Source organism: Meles meles, chromosome 20, assembly GCF_922984935.1.
Source record: "Meles meles chromosome 20, mMelMel3.1 paternal haplotype, whole genome shotgun sequence".
Classification (NCBI taxonomy): domain Eukaryota; kingdom Metazoa; phylum Chordata; class Mammalia; order Carnivora; family Mustelidae; genus Meles; species Meles meles.
In genome coordinates this window covers 52,731,879-52,748,855 of record NC_060085.1, presented here as the reverse complement: position 1 = coordinate 52,748,855, position 16,977 = coordinate 52,731,879, and the positions used below count along the sequence as shown (strand labels likewise).

Sequence of the window (16,977 nt, the reverse complement as noted above, 5' to 3'; positions counted from 1 at the left end):
TTTATCCCTCCCCTCACTTGTGTTCTCTCTACATAAATAAATAAAATCTTTAAAAAAAAAAAACCACAAGGTGAAAAAGAAAAAAAATTTTTAAATAGATACATACACACATATATACATACATAAAACCAGGGTGGGGTGCCTGGCTGGCTCAGTAGAGCACACAACTCTTGATCTTGGGGTTGTGCGTTTGCATCCCATGTTAGGTATAGAGATTACTTAAGGCAATAAAAAAATAAAAAACAAAAAATAAAAGAAACCCAGGATTGGAAAGAAAAGGGCCTGAGCATGAAGACAGTTGCTTGAGTCTGCAATGCCCCTTCCCACTTAAGCCTTTACAGAAACACAGGTGTCTCACAACAGAGCCACACAGAGACATATCAAACCTATTTCCTTAGCTCAGCACCATTTAACATATTCAAGAACAGCTTTTTGGTTTTTTTTTTTAATTCAAAATAGGAAACATCACAGTCTCTTAGGAGCAATACATTTAATACAGCCATAAGATCTCAAATGAAAAACATATATTATTCATGCTACAGGTTTTCAATCCTCCTTGAACACAAAAAAACACAGTACTCAAACTGCAGTTTTCACAGGATGAACACGAATCTCATTTGGACACAAAGACAGGTTAAAAAAAATTTAAACCAATGTTGAACAAATCCAGCAACAGAAGACTTCCTGACATCCCCCATCCCATCCCACCCTTGAATACACACTGCTGCCTGCTCCCCAGCATTTCTTCCTTCCCACCTAGCAGCTCAGTAACACGTCAGACACAGAGACGTGTGTCACTGATTACTACAGCATGCCTAAAAAACAAAGGCCAATTTATTAACTGAATGTTGAAAGAGGGGATTAAGATGAGGTGAAACAAAATCTAGGGGAAACTGTGGGGCACTGTCTTACTTCACGCTGATTTTAGAGCACAGGCATTGTGCTCAAAGGTTAAAACAAGAACTTAAGATACCAAGAAATATCCCATTGTTCATAAAAGGAAGACTGCACTAATGTCTACGAAGAGCTTATAATACCATGGGAAGATATTTAAGTTATAAAATTATAACTAAGAAGGTAGAATACAAAACTGTATATTCAGTACGATCTCAACTATGTAAAACCAAACCAACCACAACATGCCCTAAAAAGGCCAAAAGTTCAAAATGTTTTGGGACTCTATTCAAGTAGTGTAGCTACAGTGATCTTTTTTTCCTTTTACTTTATTGTCTTTACCAAAATTTTCTTTACTGGGGGAATTTTTTTTTTTTTTAACTATCAGTTACCAAAAAAGAAAGCCTGATAGAAGTAATGAATTTGAGTTAATCAATTTAAGTCCAGCCTATAAGAAAGGATTTGTACATTTATAAAATTATAAAACATTTCAGGCTACTCCCTGAATCCACTGTGTGTTATGAGTAACTTCCAAGAGGTGGAGGGCTTCCGCCTCTTCTCCAGCCAGGTGCAAAGTGTCACCAGATCCTGCCTGATGAAAAATGCTGAAATAGGACCCTTGCAAGTCCAGATGAGCCCGCAAGTGACTTCCCTTAGTGGTCCCCACTGCCCCAACACCACTGGCCCATGGTTAAAACACCAGCAGCGTTTAAAAAAAAAAAAAAAAAAAAATGCTAAGCCAAACAGAAATGTAGTGGATTTACCAAAAAGTAACAGAAATGCCCATACTTAGCAAAAACTATTTACAGTACAGTAGCAGCTCCTTAATACTAGAACTAAACAAGAGGATAGCTATTCTCTCCTATCTTCTGTGCAGATGTCAAGTTTCAGAAAGCGATTATCACAATAACTGTAGAAAGCTACTCCTGGTTTAGAAACAAATAAAATAGAACCACAACAACAGTGGACAGAGAAAAGCACAAAATTTAGAAAGTTATAAAAAGTGCTTTCTATAAAAGTGATTCCCTTTAAAACATTTGTTTACTGTATATAATGTAAGGTCCCCACCTACCCACCCCCCAAAAAAGGGCAAAACCTCCAAACACTTTCTACCAAAGTATCTACTGGTTTGTTCATTCAACAAACAGTGACTGAAGGCTCATAATGTGTGAGGCACTGGGGTCTCAAAGAGAAGACAGACTTGTCCCTGCCTCAAGGACATCTCTGTCTTCTCAGAGTGGGAGGTGGACACATCACCAACCACAACACAGCAATTAAAAGCAGATGCCACTGCTTTCTTACAATTAAAGAATATGCTGCAATTCTTATTGAATTACTTACACAAAAGGCCTTATATAGAAACTTTCCTGACTTACTAGGAGGCAGAAATGCAACTACTTGATGAATACTTCTAGAAGGGGCAGGCATTAAATTACATTTTGTGTTATTTGCCCCTAAACATCACAGTGCCTACTGAAGTCAGTTAACTTTCCTATAAGCAATGGAGGAAATTTTTTACTCTGAAAATGAGACACCTTGAATCTGAGAATAAGTGACCAGTCCTAAATGTAGATCAAGACTAGTCAGTACCATCAAAGGCTGAAACTCAGGAGTGCAAATTTCATTTAAAATCCTCAGTCTCCCCTTCCAGCCGTTGATTTTCAATATGCTCCTGTGTCAGCCGCTCCAGGTCTTTTCTTACATTCGGGTGGTCCTCCAGATCTTCATAGAGTGATCTCACGATGTCCAGTCTCCTGTAATTCTCGGGCTTGACTAGGCTTCGGACAACCTGGAGGCACCGCTCTTTCAGTGTATACACTGTAAATGCAGAAAACCAAATCCTCAGCAGCAGACTCAAGCTTTGGGACAAGCGAGGAGCAAGAGGCTTTGCCAACCACAGCAATTCCACTTACTATATACAGACCTCACGTTGGGCAAAAAAAGTGGGGGCCTATGTGTGGCAGAGTGTAACATGATGGCCCTAATGCACACCTCCGTGGTATGCAGGACTTCATGTAGTAACTTCCCCCTACAAGTGTTGTTTGTGATGTGCTTTAACTAAATGAATGTGGGTGATGTAACAGACACTGTGCCAATTCTGAACCTAACCTTTAAGAAGCCCTGACAACTTCCACTTTTACGTTCTCAGGAGCCCTGAGCTACCCTGCATAAGAGACTACATAAGAGGAACAAGCCCTGAGAATGCATAGGAGAGAGGCCCAGCCACCAGCCAACCTGCCAGCAGTCAGCCACACCAACGACCACCAATGAGCAGAATAACCACCTACCTGAGCTCAGCCTAGACTGCAGAATTATGAATAAGAAAGAAGTTGTTAGTTTGGGGGTAGCTGTCACAAAGCAATAGATAACCAAAACAGTTTGTAACTGGATTTTGAGAAACTCCAGTTCTATTTTAAACTCACTGGGGAATTTACTCTTTAAGGGCATCCTATAAGCCAAAAGTTACATTTATCAATTTAACTTATCAACTCATCAATTTTTGTACACCTACTTCCTTAAAACAGGATCCACATATATGTATCAGTTTGAACCTTATGAAGCTACAGGCATTTGGGTTTGTTTTGTTTGTTTGTTTGTTTTTAAAAGGGTTTATTTATTTATTTGACAGACAGAGATCACAAATAGGCAGAGAAGCAAGCAGAGAGAGAGGGAGAGAGAGAGAGAGAGAGAGAGAGACGGAAGCAGGCTCCCCGCTGAGCAGAGAGCCCGATGTGGGGCTCGATCCCAGGACCCTGGGACCATGACCTGAGCAGAAGGCAGAGGCTTTAACCCACTGAGCCACCCAGGCGCCCCTGTTTTGTTTGTTTTTAAGATTTTATTTTTAAGTAATCTCTATACCCAACTTGGGGCTCAAACTCACAACCCTGAGATCAATAGCTGCATGCTCCCAGGTACCCTTGTTTTTGGGGGTTTTTAATCCACAAGAACATCAGTTTCTTTAGGTTCAACCTAATCAACTGAGTTTTAAACAAATGGTAAACTATGATGTTAATGTTCAATTCGGTGATTTTTTTTTAACCTATTTGGCACTGAGCTTGAGTGGGTTAAATAACATTAAAAGATACAACACGAGGGGCACCTGGGTGGCTCAGTCGGTTAAGCATTTGCTTTCAGCTCAGGTTCTGGGATCTCTGCTCAGCAAGGAGCCTGCTTCTCCCTCTCCCTCAACCTGCTATTCTGCTTGCTTGTTCTCTCTCTCTCTCTCTGTCAAATAAATAAATAAATAAAGATTTATATTAAATAAAGAGATCACAAGTAGGCAGAGAGTCAGGCAGAGAGAGGAGGAAGCAGACCCCCTGCTACGCAGAGAGCCCGATGCGGGGCTCAATCCCAGGACCCTGAGACCATGACCTGAGCAGAAGGCAGAGGCCTTAACCCACTGAGCCACCCAAGAACCCCAATAAATAAATCTTTAAAAAAAAAAAAAGAAAAGAAAAGAAAAGAAGAAGATATAACAGTAGAAGCTGTGGTATCTCATCCTCTATACCTTATTCTTCTCCTAAGACTCCAGGGCATAATTCTGTTCTAAGGTCTGGTAAACAAAATGTATTCATAATTCTACAATCAAGTATTTTATTTACTTATTTATTTTTTAAATTTTTTAAATAACCTCTACCCCCACTGTGGGGCTTGAACTCACAACCTTGAGATCAGGAGTCGCATATTCTACCAACTGAGCCAGCCAGGGACCCCTACAAACAGATATTTTAATTTACCCCATCTCTGACAGCCCAAGAGCTTCTGAGAAACCACAACATCTTTGTTCAATATAAAGCATACAAATAGGGCGCCTGGGTGGGTCAGTGGGTTAAAGCCTCTGCCTTCAGCTCAGGTCATGATCCCAGGGTCCTGGGATCAAGCCCCGCATCAGGCTCTCTGCTCAATGGGAGCCTGCTTCCTCCTCTCTCTCTCTCTCTCTCTTTCTCTCTCTCTCTGCCTGCCTCTCTGCCTGCTTGTGATCTCTGTAATAAATAAATAAAATCTTTAAAAAAAAATAAAGCCTACAAATAAATTTGTTCCATTTTATTTGTGGTGGAGAACAGGACACAGAAAAGTCGGATAACTCGGCTAGCATCCAGTAAAAACTAATAAAGGTTTGGCTCCTTCAAATGGTTTATTCTCTACTTACTACAATAGCCTTATCTTTTTATTTATTCTTTTTACTTATTTATTTTAATTTTTAAGTAATCTCTATACCCAACATGGGGCTTGAAATCATGACCCTGAGATCAAGAGTCACATGTTCTACTGACTGCCGTTGGCTTGGGTCATGATCCCAGGGTCCTAGGAGCCTGCTCCTTGCTTAGCAGGGAGCCTGCTTCTCCCTCTGCCACTCCCCCTGCCTGTGCTCTTTCTCTCTGACAAACAAATAAAATCTTAAAAAAAAAAAAGTAAGATGGAACATCAGTACCTGGCAGTGTGATGTTGGCAAAAATAGGCTGTCCATCAACATTGAGAGATGGCACAAAGAGCTCAGTCTGGTTAACCAGAAGCCCATCATATGTCCCTGCATCTCTGAAGAGCCAAAGGTGACCTGTTAAAACAAGCAGAGGCTGTTATGTAGCCACACACCCACTTCCTTCATCTTCCTGGATTGACACTGAAGTACTTGACTCTCATTCTGCTTAAATATCAGACAAAGCCCTTCCAATAATATTATCTTACTCAATCCTCACAAAAAAAGGCCAAGCAACTTGCTCAAGGAAACAGCAACGGTAAGGGGAAAAGAGCATGTACTTGAGGCTCCAAATACCATGCCTTTTCTGCTACCATGGTCAAAAAGCAAAGTTCATGAATTGCAAATCACACCAAACACGGCAAACTAAAAGAAAGAACTTCACCAACTCCTTACATCTGTGCTTCTCAAGAACAAGAAGGTGCAAAAACATCATGTTGACAAAAAGAAACCAGACAGAAAAGGGTACATTTTGTAGGAAAAGACGCAGCTAATCTATGGTGTGAAAAACCAAAAGAATGATTGCCTCTGGAAGAGAGGGGATTGAGTGGAAAGGGGCAGGAGGGAACTTTCTAAAGTGATGGAAATGTTCTAATCTAGAATTCGGTCTAGGTGTTGCTGTATTTGTCAAAAACACATCAAACTCTAAGATCTGTGCATTTTACTGCATGTGTATTATACCTAAATTTAAGAAACAAATACATCATATTGGGGGGAAAAAAAAGAGGGCAGGGAAGAAGGGAACTCCCCCTCCCCTGACCTAACTTTCTATTAAGGGAGGTAGAGACTGTCTGAATAAACACATCATTAAAAATGAATTAATTAGCTAATTAATTAAATAATCATGTGTTCCTGGGGCACAAACTTACTTGATTTGCTGGGGAAACTTAAGAAATGTAAACTGGTAAATAATTTTTTTTATTATGGTAAAACACACAGTTTTACAGTTTACATACAGTTCAGTGACATTAAGTAGCTTCACAGAGTAATTTTTTAAAAACTTTTATATTAAACCAGGCACAGATAAATTTTGGAGAATACAAAATTCACAATTTCTTGGATAAAATAGGACACGACAGAAATGTTAGCCCCCAGAAGAATTGTGTTCTCCCTCTTTTAATATCAAGGGAAGTCCGGTGTGAAAATGTGAGGATTTCTGAGTAGGCTCCTCTCAAGGCAAAAGGATCCACTGGGATCCTGCCAGGATGGCTGTGAAAATTAACCAAGTCCTATTTCTCTTTTCTGAAAGCTATGGGAAGATTACTGCCTCCTTAGGTATAAGGCCCCGGTATCCCTCATTATTACAACAGCCTCCTAACTGGCTCCTCAGCAGCAGTCTTCCCTCTCCAAACCACTGTGCAACTCGGGGGAGCTTTTCGGTATTAAAATCTGTCACCGTCATTTCCCTGCTTAAAAATTCCACGGCCCCTCTCTCCCCAGGGGAAAAACCGTCTTTCAGGCTTCCCCTCGCTGAGACTGCAGGTGTGGTTAGCCCCCGCGGTTCCCTCTGGCTGCAACTCTCAACTCCTCTGTCTTGGATTGGTCAGCCCCTCTGCGGCCGGCGGGCCTCCCTTTCTTCGGCTCTGCGGTGCTCGAAGTGAAACGACACACCCCGTCCCTTCACCCGGCAGGAGCCTGCTCCAAGCCCCCACCTCCCGCCGTGCTGCCTCTAGCAGCAGCTGGGACACTGGCGAGTTAGCTGTGTGTGCACTCACCCGTCCCCGCCCCCGGACTGTGTTCTCCCTGAAGGCAGGAACCCCACGCGGAACTGGCCCACTGGGGACACTAGAGAACCTGAGACTCTCCCCATTCGCGGACTGAACTAATGGGCATTAGACAGGGAGCATTTTTAGTGGTAAATACGCGTGTAAGGGGGAAAAGTCACCTCAGGAAAATTACTCAGTCCTATAGAGAATGAGGTGCCACTCACTAGCAGCGTCAACCTGGATCTGTCACAGCCTCTCAGGGGCACGAGCAGGCGCTCGCTGCGCCCTGGGACAAAGCGGGAGGCGCGGGCCGCCTGGGCCCGCCCGGCCAGGGCGACCCCAGTCCGCCTACCTCGGTAGCTGTGGATGCGGCGGCCCGTGCCCGGCGGCAGCGTCGGGTAGGGCTGCGGCTCGCCGTCGAAGTTGAGCCACACCGGCAGCACGACGCGCGGGCTGCGGTTGCAGAAGATGACCTGCGACGGCTCGCAGGAGTTCACTGAGCGCAGCACTGGACGCGGCTGCACGGCCTCCATCTCCTCCTGGCCGCCCGGCTCCTCCGGATCAGACTCTTCCGGCCCGGAGTCCTCCGCGCCCGACTCCTCCCCGCCGTCCTCTTCAGGACCCACCTCCTCGGCGCCCACCTCCGCCGCACCCGCCTCGGCCTCTTCCACGTTCCCTGCCTTCCGGGGCATTACCTCCCGGAGCTTAGACAACCCCAGCCTCGCAGACTCCGGATTTGCGGGCCTCACGGGGCGGAGCTGGGCGTGCGTGCGCGTCCCCGCATGCGTGCGTGCGCGTCCCCGCAAGAGCGCGAGCTGTTTTCGCGCGCTCTCGGTCAGGGAAGGAATACTGTGGCAGAAATGGCGGGCTTGAAACCTTGTCGCAGTGCGGGTGGGATCTCCAGCCTTTGGAACCGAGCATCCAGGAGGCGGAGGCTAGTGTCAGGCTATTTCTCTATAAAGTGGATTTGTTTTCCCCCCCGCACTAATAAGATTTTTTTTTAATTTTATTTATTTATTTAACAGAGAGATCACAAGTAAGCGGAGAGGGGGGAAGCAGGGTCCCTGCTGAGCAGAGAGCCGGATGTGGGGCTCCATTCCCAGGACCCTGAGACCATGACCCCAACGGAAGGCAGAGGCTCAACCCACTGAGCCAACCAGGCGTCCCACTAATAAGTTTGTTGTTTTTTTTGTTTTGTTTTGTTTTTTTTTAAAGATTTATTTATTTGACAGATAGAGATTACAAGTAGGCAGAGAGGCAGGCAGAGAGAGAGGAGGAAGCAGGCTCCCAGCTAAGCAGAGAGCCCGATGCGGGGCTCGATCCCAGCACCCCGGGATCATGACCTGAGCTGAAGGCAGAGGCTTTAACCCGCTGAGCCACCCAGGCGCCCCCCACTAATAAGTTTTTGATGCAGCATTTCCTTAACTTCATTCGGTCTCTTGATACCTTCCTTGTTTTTGCCGTATTCTCCCTACCATACGCGCTATTATTTATTTAATAATTTTCTCATACATTTTTGTCGCCATTTGGGATCACAAAACTCGAATTTTGTATAGAAGATCATAATAAAGTCAAAATTTCCCTCTCGTCCTAGTTTCCCCCAGCCACCCAGGAAAAGTCCACGGAAGCAAGTACTACCATCAATTTTTTGTACTTCCCTTTTTTTTTTCTTTTTTAAAGATTTTATTTATTTATTTGAGAGAGACAGAGAGAGGGAAAGGATGAGAGAGAGAGAGAGAGCACAAGAGAAGAGGGGTCAGCAGGAGAAGCAGACTCCCTGCTGAGCAGGAGCCCGATGTGGGACTTGATCCTGAGACTCCAGGATCATGACCTGAGCCAAAGGCAGTCACTTAACCAACTAAGCCACCCAGGTGCCCTGTACTTCTCTTAAAGGTATTCTGTACACACAAGAAACAGTTAAACAAGTTTAAGAAATTTTATATTACTACCATCAGTGAAAATGCGCTTTCATTTGTCACAGAAGAGTACAGTGGAACTTTCAAAGGAAACAAAACAACAGTTTTTAAATTTAATCTATAGTCTATTAAAAGCCCTGAGACTGTGCTTCTTTGGTTCCACCGGTTTAACCAAGTGTTAGATATTAAATGCCAAGTATTAGTTGTCACACCAGGTTTTTCTGGACATAGTCAGACGGATTAAAGGAAACTGAAAGGGACTAACACATGGCACTGCAGTGGGGGTGCCCTCTGAAATTCACACCCACCTGGGTTCTCATTCTGCCTGTAGCTTCAGATATGTGATACTGGGCAAAATTCTTTAAATTCTCTGAGACGTTGCCCATTTTTAGGAATTAGGTGACAAAACTGTGGACAAGTGTTAAGTGGAAAGTGGTAAGTGACAAGCACATAGTAAGCACTCAACATATAGCCGTGGTTAATATTATAAAAATAAATTAAACACACTGTCTCTGTCCTGAAAACTCTCACAGGCTACTGGGAAAGCATACAAGACATATTGTTACAGTATGCTATTGGTTGTAAAAGAGAAAGGTGTAAAGTGGTTTGTTGGGCTAGGCTTCCCAGAAAAGTTGTATCCCAGAAAAGAATGGATCTGAGTTTTCCTTTCCCATGCCCCATCAGACAAATAAATATCCATGTTGAATGTCAAATAAGGGCTCATAGACAGATTTCCCAATCCAGTTTGCTTCTCATTGACTTTATACCCACTGCCTCCAGGTCCCTGACTCCTACAGGCCTACCACTTCCTGAAAAATCCACCTGGAGCCCCAAGCCAAAGAGGGACATAGATTTAAGCTCAGAGCCCAGCACTATGGCCCCAACATTTAGAAGAAATGGCAGAAGGAGAAGGGATAAGTAAACTTTTTTGTTTTGTGTTTGGCTATACTCCTGGGGCAGCTGTTCTCAATCAAATCTGCAAAAACAAAAGAGGTTTAGATTTATGATTTTAGATGTACAGTGACCCATCTGAGCAACCTCATTTCGGTTTCTTTGACTGCCTGACCCGAAAGACTGATGCAAACTGCTTCACAAAACATGTTGGAAAATGCCAACCCCATTAAAGTGAGGGAAAGCTTGTTTAGAATATAGAAATGAATAAAAATATAGGGGAGAAAACCCATCAAATTGTATGTGTAGTGTGATAACCTTTATGCAAAATACATGTAATTACTTCCTCACCTCCATCTTCTAGATGTACTTTTATTACCTTTGTAATGAAAACAACTAAATCAGCTCCTCTTTGCCCCCAGGCTTATTGAGATATAATTTACCTAAGTCAATTCTCTCTTTTTTTTAATATTTTTAAGTTTATTTATTTATTTTAAAGATTTTGACAGAGATAGTGCGACTGAGCTTGTGCACAAGCAGAATTACATTTTAATCTACATTTACTAAATCATTCTATTTCTTTTTTTAAAACCATAATGTTTAATCCTTATAACAAAACTAAGGTGTTGATAGGTTACTTATTTGAACTCAAACTGAGTCCAATAAAAGTCCAATAAAAGAAGACTGAGTTTCAGAGGGGTTAAATATGCCCGGATTTGCTAAATTCAGATTGTTTTCAGTCATCTCGTCATAATAAAAAATTAGATGGAGTTCATTTTCTTCTTCTGAGGTTAGACATAGGGAAGCTATTCACTGGTGCCTCTCTTCCTTTCTGATGACCAAGAAAGAATTCTTGAGAAGTCTTTGATGCAAAATGGTGGTTTATTAAACATGTGGACAGGACCCGTGGGCAGGAAGAGCTACTGCCCTGGGGTCTTGACAAGTGGCTGATTATATACTCAGGAGTTGGGGAGGTGAGGACAAAGGGGGTGTCCAGAAGGACTCCCATATGCTAACGAAGACTCTCAGGATACTGGAGGCCTGGTTATTGTCAAGCCAAGGCTGTTTATCCCTCTAATGAGACACTAACATGAAGACAGTTGGGAGTTTTCTGGAGGAATGTTACATTCTTCCTATCCCACATCCTTGTCAATGGGCTGCATGTTCCAAAGATATTCAATTTTATTTACATTTCCTTCTGCCTCAGCCTCCCTCAATGTTATGGAGGGGAGGGAGATGTTAGGGCTTCAGGAAACTGAGTTATGGGTGTCTGGAAGTTAGGCTATTGATAAACAAACTTCCTTGTAAATCATAGCACATTTGTATATGTGCTGCCGAAGCGAGCACATCATAGCACATTTGTAAACTGAGAAAGACTCAGGTCTTGCAGGATTGTGATCTCCACAAGTTAACTATTTGTTTTTCTTTTAGGGCAGCCAGGAGTGCCTGAGAAGAGTCACATATATTCCATGGGGGGGGGGGGGGGTTGCAGGGTGTCAGCTTCTGCTTTGTCCTCAGCTTGCCTTCTGTTTCCTCATCATTAAGATTTCTGAAGAAGGATAATTCTGAAGGACTTTCATATTTTCTAATGTGAGTGGGAAATAAGCTAAATACAACAAATCTTCTCTCAGCCAGCCATAAGAACCTTCAAGAGAACCTCTTTATTATACTTGGAAATATTTTCTACCCTGTAATTTGGTTTAATTTGCATATTTATTAAAAAAACTAAAAAGTAACAGGTTTGAGCCAGTGAGCTATTAGGCATAAATGGATTACAAACCTCTTGATAATAAAGCAGTTTTCAATCTCTTGAAAAACTAACCTGACCTAGATATCAGAAGCAGGAAGAAATGGGGAACTGATGTCTTTGGCATTAGAGATGTACCAACTTCTGTTAGGTTGCTCTTGTTACCCAGTACTTTTAATTTTCTACCTTTATTTCATGAACCTGAAGCCATGTTTGTAAAGAGTATTTGTTACTATAGGTCACGCTGAGTGGGACAGAAGTCATCTTTTCATCTCCAGGCTCCTTTCTAGCATTTGCACTCAGTTTCATACTGTTGCATACAAGAAAACGTTTGCCCACTCTCTCAGGTCCCTCTTCCAAGATGACCAAGAAAAGAAGAAATAATGGTGGTGCCAAAAAGGGCCACGGCCACAGGCAGGCTATTTGCTACACCAACCGCGCCCTTTGTGTACCCAAGGACAAGACCATTAAGAAGTTTGTTATTCGGAACATAGTAGAGGCTGCCACAGTCAGGGACATTTCTAAAGAGAGTGTCTTCGATGCCTATGTGCTTCCCAAGCTGTATGGGAAACTACATTATTGCATGAGTTGTGCCATTCACAGCAAGGTAGTCAGGAATCGCTCTCATGAAGCACCAAAGTATCCAGCCTAAGTCAGGGCACCACCCCAATTTAGACCCATGGGTGCTGCCCCACAACATCTACCAAAGCCTATGTAAGGAGCTAAGTCCTTAAGAACTAAAGAAAAGCTGTTCTCCGGGGAGAGGGGGAATGTCAATTATACTTCATACAGCAAAAGAAGAAAACATTTGTTGAAACTTGGCTTTGGAGAATGTGAATTGGGACTTAAGTTAGGCCGTTTGCAGACAGCTGGTACTGTCAGTAACTGTACAAAAATGCAGCTGCTTTCCAAAGGCAGGTGTGGGTGTCAACTAGGTCATACAACAAGAAAATCAGATAGATTTAAGGCTCTCAGGTTTATTTTCTGAAGAAAAGCTAACCTGTACACCAAGTTGTCCAAAAGATTAGGGTTAACTAGAAATAAGACAACTTTAAGATGAGAAAGAATTTTAGGCAGTAATCTAGTCTACTGTTGCTGTTTTAGAAATGAATAAACTAGCCTGGACAGGTTGTGTGACATTCCCACCCTCTTAGCTGGTGGCCAAGCCAAAATTAAAACCTGGGTCTCCTTAGTCCCAATCAATGCAGAGCTATTTAAGGACTCCCACATCAGTTTTCCATTTTCTGTGCGACGCTGGTCCTGTATTAGCCTCTCCTTGGATCTCACTGACAACCTGACAGAGCAAAAGGGCAACTGTCACATTTAGCTAAGTGTTACCCGTTGGCATCAATGTTTGCATTGAAAGACTCTGGGTCAGGGTTTCCTTTGGTTCTTCTGGCGCCTTTGGGTTTATTGAGACTATCAAGCATAAGGCTGGTTTTGTGCCGTAATCTGCCTCCCCACCCGTAACATATTTGAAAAATAATTTCATTGTGAAACATTTGTAGAAATATTTTAAGAATAGTACCAAGAATGTATATATATATTCATATAACATAATTTTGAATTGAGATTATTTTATCCCCCAATTTGAATTCATTTAGTATGACATCCCATTATGACTTTAAGGGTACACATGGACATGGATGCCTGGCTGGCTCAGTCAGTGGAGCCTGTGACTCTTAGATCTCAGGGTTATGAGTTTGAGTTCCATGTTGGGTATAGAGATTACTTAAAAATAAAATCTTAAAAAAAAAGAGTACACACGGACAATAAATGCATTATAAGGGGAAACATTAATATGTCTTTTTCAGGGGCGCCTGGGTGGCTCAGTGGGTTAAAGCCTCTGCCTTCGGTTCAGGTCATGGTCCCAGGGTCCTGGGATCGAGCCCCGCATCAGGCTCTCTGCTCAGCGGGGAGCCTGCTTCCTCCTCTCTCTCTCTGCCTGCCTCTCTACCTATTTGTGATCTCTGTCTGTCAAATAAATAAATAAAATCTTTAAAAAAAAAGTCTTTTTTAAAGTAAGATGTCAAATTCAATAAATAATTCATTTTGACATTGACAAACATTTTGCCTCAGAAGGCAAATCATTAGCATAAAATACATTATATGTCTACTGTGCAGGAGGCAGTGGAGGTAAAGTGAGAAACAGACACATAATTTCTGCTCTGAAGCATATAACATAGTCATTATTCACTGTATCTTCCCATGCAACCCAAAGGACACCAAAATGACATTCATATGAAAACTTCAGAGAAAAAAGAACATAAAAGAAAAATGCAGTATCAACTTATTAAATAGGAAAGATATCATAGGCCAAAATTTTATTTTATTTTATTTAAAGATTTTATTTATTTGACAGGAAGAGAGAGAGCAGCCATGAGCCATGCGGAGAGGCAGAGAGGGAGGGAGAAGCGGGGATCCAAACATGGAGCTTGATCCAGGAACCCTGTAATCATGACCTGAGCCGAAGGCAGACACGTGACCAACTGAGCCACCTAAGTGCCCCTCGTAGGCCAAAATTTTTATTGTTTGGGGGAATCAAGTTCTTTTGTTTTTTAGTTGTTTTAAAAAAAATTTTAACCACTGTGCAAGTAATATGATACCATATATAGATTACAGGTACATACAAGTATATGAGAAACACTAAAAATTGGCCTGGATAAAAGAACTATCAAAATTCAACAATAAGAACACCTAATAAATCAACAAAGGCCTCAAAGAGGATGGCAAACAAGCCCATGAAAAGGTACTCTACATTGTTGTCACTGGGGAAATACAAATCAAAATCTTAGTGAGTTACCACTGTCTAATCTATTAGAATAGCTAAAACTTTTTAAAAAAACAAAAAACCTACTAAGTGCAGGCAGGGATATGGAGCAACTGGTGCACTTTTGCATTGCTGGTGAGAATGGAAAATGTTAATAGCCACCATGGTAAAGCAGTTCAGCAATGTCTCATGAAGCTGAACATACACTTACCACATGATCCAACAATCTCACTCCTAGATGATTCTCACTTAGGAGAAATGAAAACTTTTGTTCACACACACATACACAACACAACCTACATGGAAGTGTTTATAGCAACTTTAGTGATGATTGCTAAAAACTGGAAATAACTGCAATGTCCTTTAGTTGGTGAGTGGATAGTGGAACACCATTTCGCGATGATAAGGAATAAGCTCTTGATACATGCGACAACATGGCTGGATCACAAACTGATTATGCTAAGTGAAAAGCCAGACTCAAAAGGCTATGCACGTATGATTCCGTTACATGACATTTCGGAATGGGCAAAACCAGGGACAGAAGGCAGATCGGTGGTTGCTAAGGCTTAAGCCTGAAGGTAGGGTCTGGTCACAGTCTCGTTTGGGGTTGATGTGATATTCTGTAACTTAATAGTGGTGATAGTTACATGCCTGTTTTGTCAAAACTCAGATCTATACACCAAAATGTGAACTCCATATGTAAATTTGAAATAAATTGAGGAAAAAATAGAATGGCTAGAGATACACCTCCAACCCGTGATAGTCATTGCCCCTGGGGATGAAGGAGAGAAATGGGACTGGAGTGGAAGTTAAAGGGGATTTTAGACTCATCATGTATTTTCTTTTAAAAAAAGAAAAGTAGGGGTGCCTGGGTGGCTCAGTGGGTTAAAGCCTCTGCCTTTGGCTCAGGTCATGATCCCTGGGATCAAGCCCCGCATCGGGTTCTCTGCTCAACAGGGAGCCTGCTTCCCTCCCTCTCTCTGCCTACTTGTGATTTCTGTCAGATAAAAAAATAAAATCTTTTAAAAAAATTATCAATGTTTGCTTTATTATACTTCTTTGTATTTTTATTTTATTTTTTAAAAAGATTTTATTTATTTGACAGAAGGAGATCACAAGCAAGCAGAGAGGCAGGCAGAGAGAGAGAGGAGGAAGCAGGCTCCCCGCTGAGCAGAGAGCCGGATGCGGGGCTCGATCCCAGAGTCCTGGGATCATGACCTGAGCTGAAGGCAGAGGCTTTAACCCACTGAGCCACCCAGGCGCCCCTACTTCTTTGTATTTTCAATTGGTCAAGATATAAACGAGGCAAAATGGGAATTTTCTAAAGGAAAATTTAGAAAAGACATGAAAGTATAAGGGGAAAGAAATCACCAGTTGTATTAAAACATTTGGATGCATTTTCTTCTCTCCATGTTTTTATAGTGGAAAGTGTAACATAAGAATACAGCCTGTAGTTTTCCTTTTACTTGGTATATCCTAAATATGTTTTCCTTCCTCTTAAATGATCTTGGTGAATACTATCTGCAACGATGTAATACCCATTTTAAGGCCTGCATTTAAACAGTTGATCTCACTTTACAGATGTAGGCATTTTTCTAACACTAAACTGCTATGTTTCACCTCACTAAACTGGAAGCACGTATGTCTGCATGTGTCCTGTAAATTATGGTGTCTCCAAGTCATTATAATTTAACAGGAAGTCCTGTCTTTCCTTAGGGTTTTCCTCAAATGTTTCCATGTTTTTGATGTTCAATACAGCAGGGAGTCCGTATCCCTGCTGGTCACTATCCTGCTGGAGGACATCAGGATCACTGTCTCTTTGTATAATGTACTTTCAAGGAGAGCCCATGGCAAAATCACCCAGGTTCTGGTGTTCCTTTGTAGACGTCTGACTCAGATTACTCATGCCATCATTTTTGCCAAGGCAGGAAATGATGAACCGCTCTAATCCAGCACTCCCCTCTGACTACCCTTTTCACTATGCTTCAGTTTCTTTAATTTCAAAATGAAGATAATGACATAGCTTTAATGCATGTGGAATGCTTAGTACAGTGCCTGGTACTTAATAGATTTTATATTTTTCTTTCTTCCTGAAGTTCATCTTTGACAAAAGAGAAGCCCTCTGAACTCTGCTATTTCTGCACTGCTTCTGCCTTTAGAATTTACTCCACAAGACTGAATGGCCTAGTTAGACAGAATTACAGACCATCTTCCTTGATCACCAGATCTCCAGCCTTCCACAGCACCATGTGTAATTTTTTTGTGTGTGTGATTATCATATGACCCTCACTCAAGTGCTGTGAAGGCGAGATCATGATTTCTCTACAATATTCTCAATGCTCAGCACAATACCTGGCACACAGTAATCCCTTAATAAGTATTTATGGAACGAATGAATGTTTATACTTTATAGTTTTAATCTCCCAGAACTAAACCTCTCATTTCCCGTATTTTCACCTTAGTGCTTTTCATACAGTAGGTCTGATTTTTCTCTTTTCAACAGGCATCCTTGGCTTTTAAGAATTGACTTCCAGGGGTGCCTGGGTGGCTCAGTGGGTTAAAGCCTCTGCCTTCAG

The 16,977-nt window shown here is 42.1% G+C and overlaps 2 protein-coding genes across 2 annotated transcripts; one reads left to right on the top strand and one right to left on the bottom strand.

Moving 5' to 3' along the window:
- Positions 1 to 473: 473 nt before the first annotated feature.
- On the bottom strand, positions 474 to 7,831 carry VHL (von Hippel-Lindau tumor suppressor). Its single transcript, XM_045992339.1, has 3 exons — positions 7,430 to 7,831; positions 5,327 to 5,449; positions 474 to 2,712 (listed from the first exon to the last, which is right to left on the bottom strand). Exons 1-3 carry the CDS (start codon positions 7,767 to 7,769, stop codon positions 2,516 to 2,518), a joined length of 660 nt encoding a protein of 219 aa, XP_045848295.1. The 5' UTR covers positions 7,770 to 7,831; the 3' UTR covers positions 474 to 2,515.
- A 4,161-nt stretch (positions 7,832 to 11,992) lies between these two features.
- Positions 11,993 to 12,283, top strand: LOC123933072 (40S ribosomal protein S26-like). The gene has a single exon (XM_045991987.1). It carries the CDS (start codon positions 11,993 to 11,995, stop codon positions 12,281 to 12,283), a length of 291 nt encoding a protein of 96 aa, XP_045847943.1.
- Positions 12,284 to 16,977: the final 4,694 nt, after the last annotated feature.

Coding starts and splice junctions, on each gene's coding strand:
- VHL (XM_045992339.1), bottom strand. CDS start 7,769: ATGCCCCGGAAGGCAGGGAACGTGGAAGAGGCCGAGGCGGGTGCGGCG. Junction 5,450..7,429: donor CCGCATCCACAGCTACCGAG/GTAGGCGGACTG, acceptor TTGTTTTAACAG/GTCACCTTTGGCTCTTCAGA. Junction 2,713..5,326: donor TGCCAACATCACACTGCCAG/GTACTGATGTTC, acceptor CTGCATTTACAG/TGTATACACTGAAAGAGCGG.
- LOC123933072 (XM_045991987.1), top strand. CDS start 11,993: ATGACCAAGAAAAGAAGAAATAATGGTGGTGCCAAAAAGGGCCACGGC.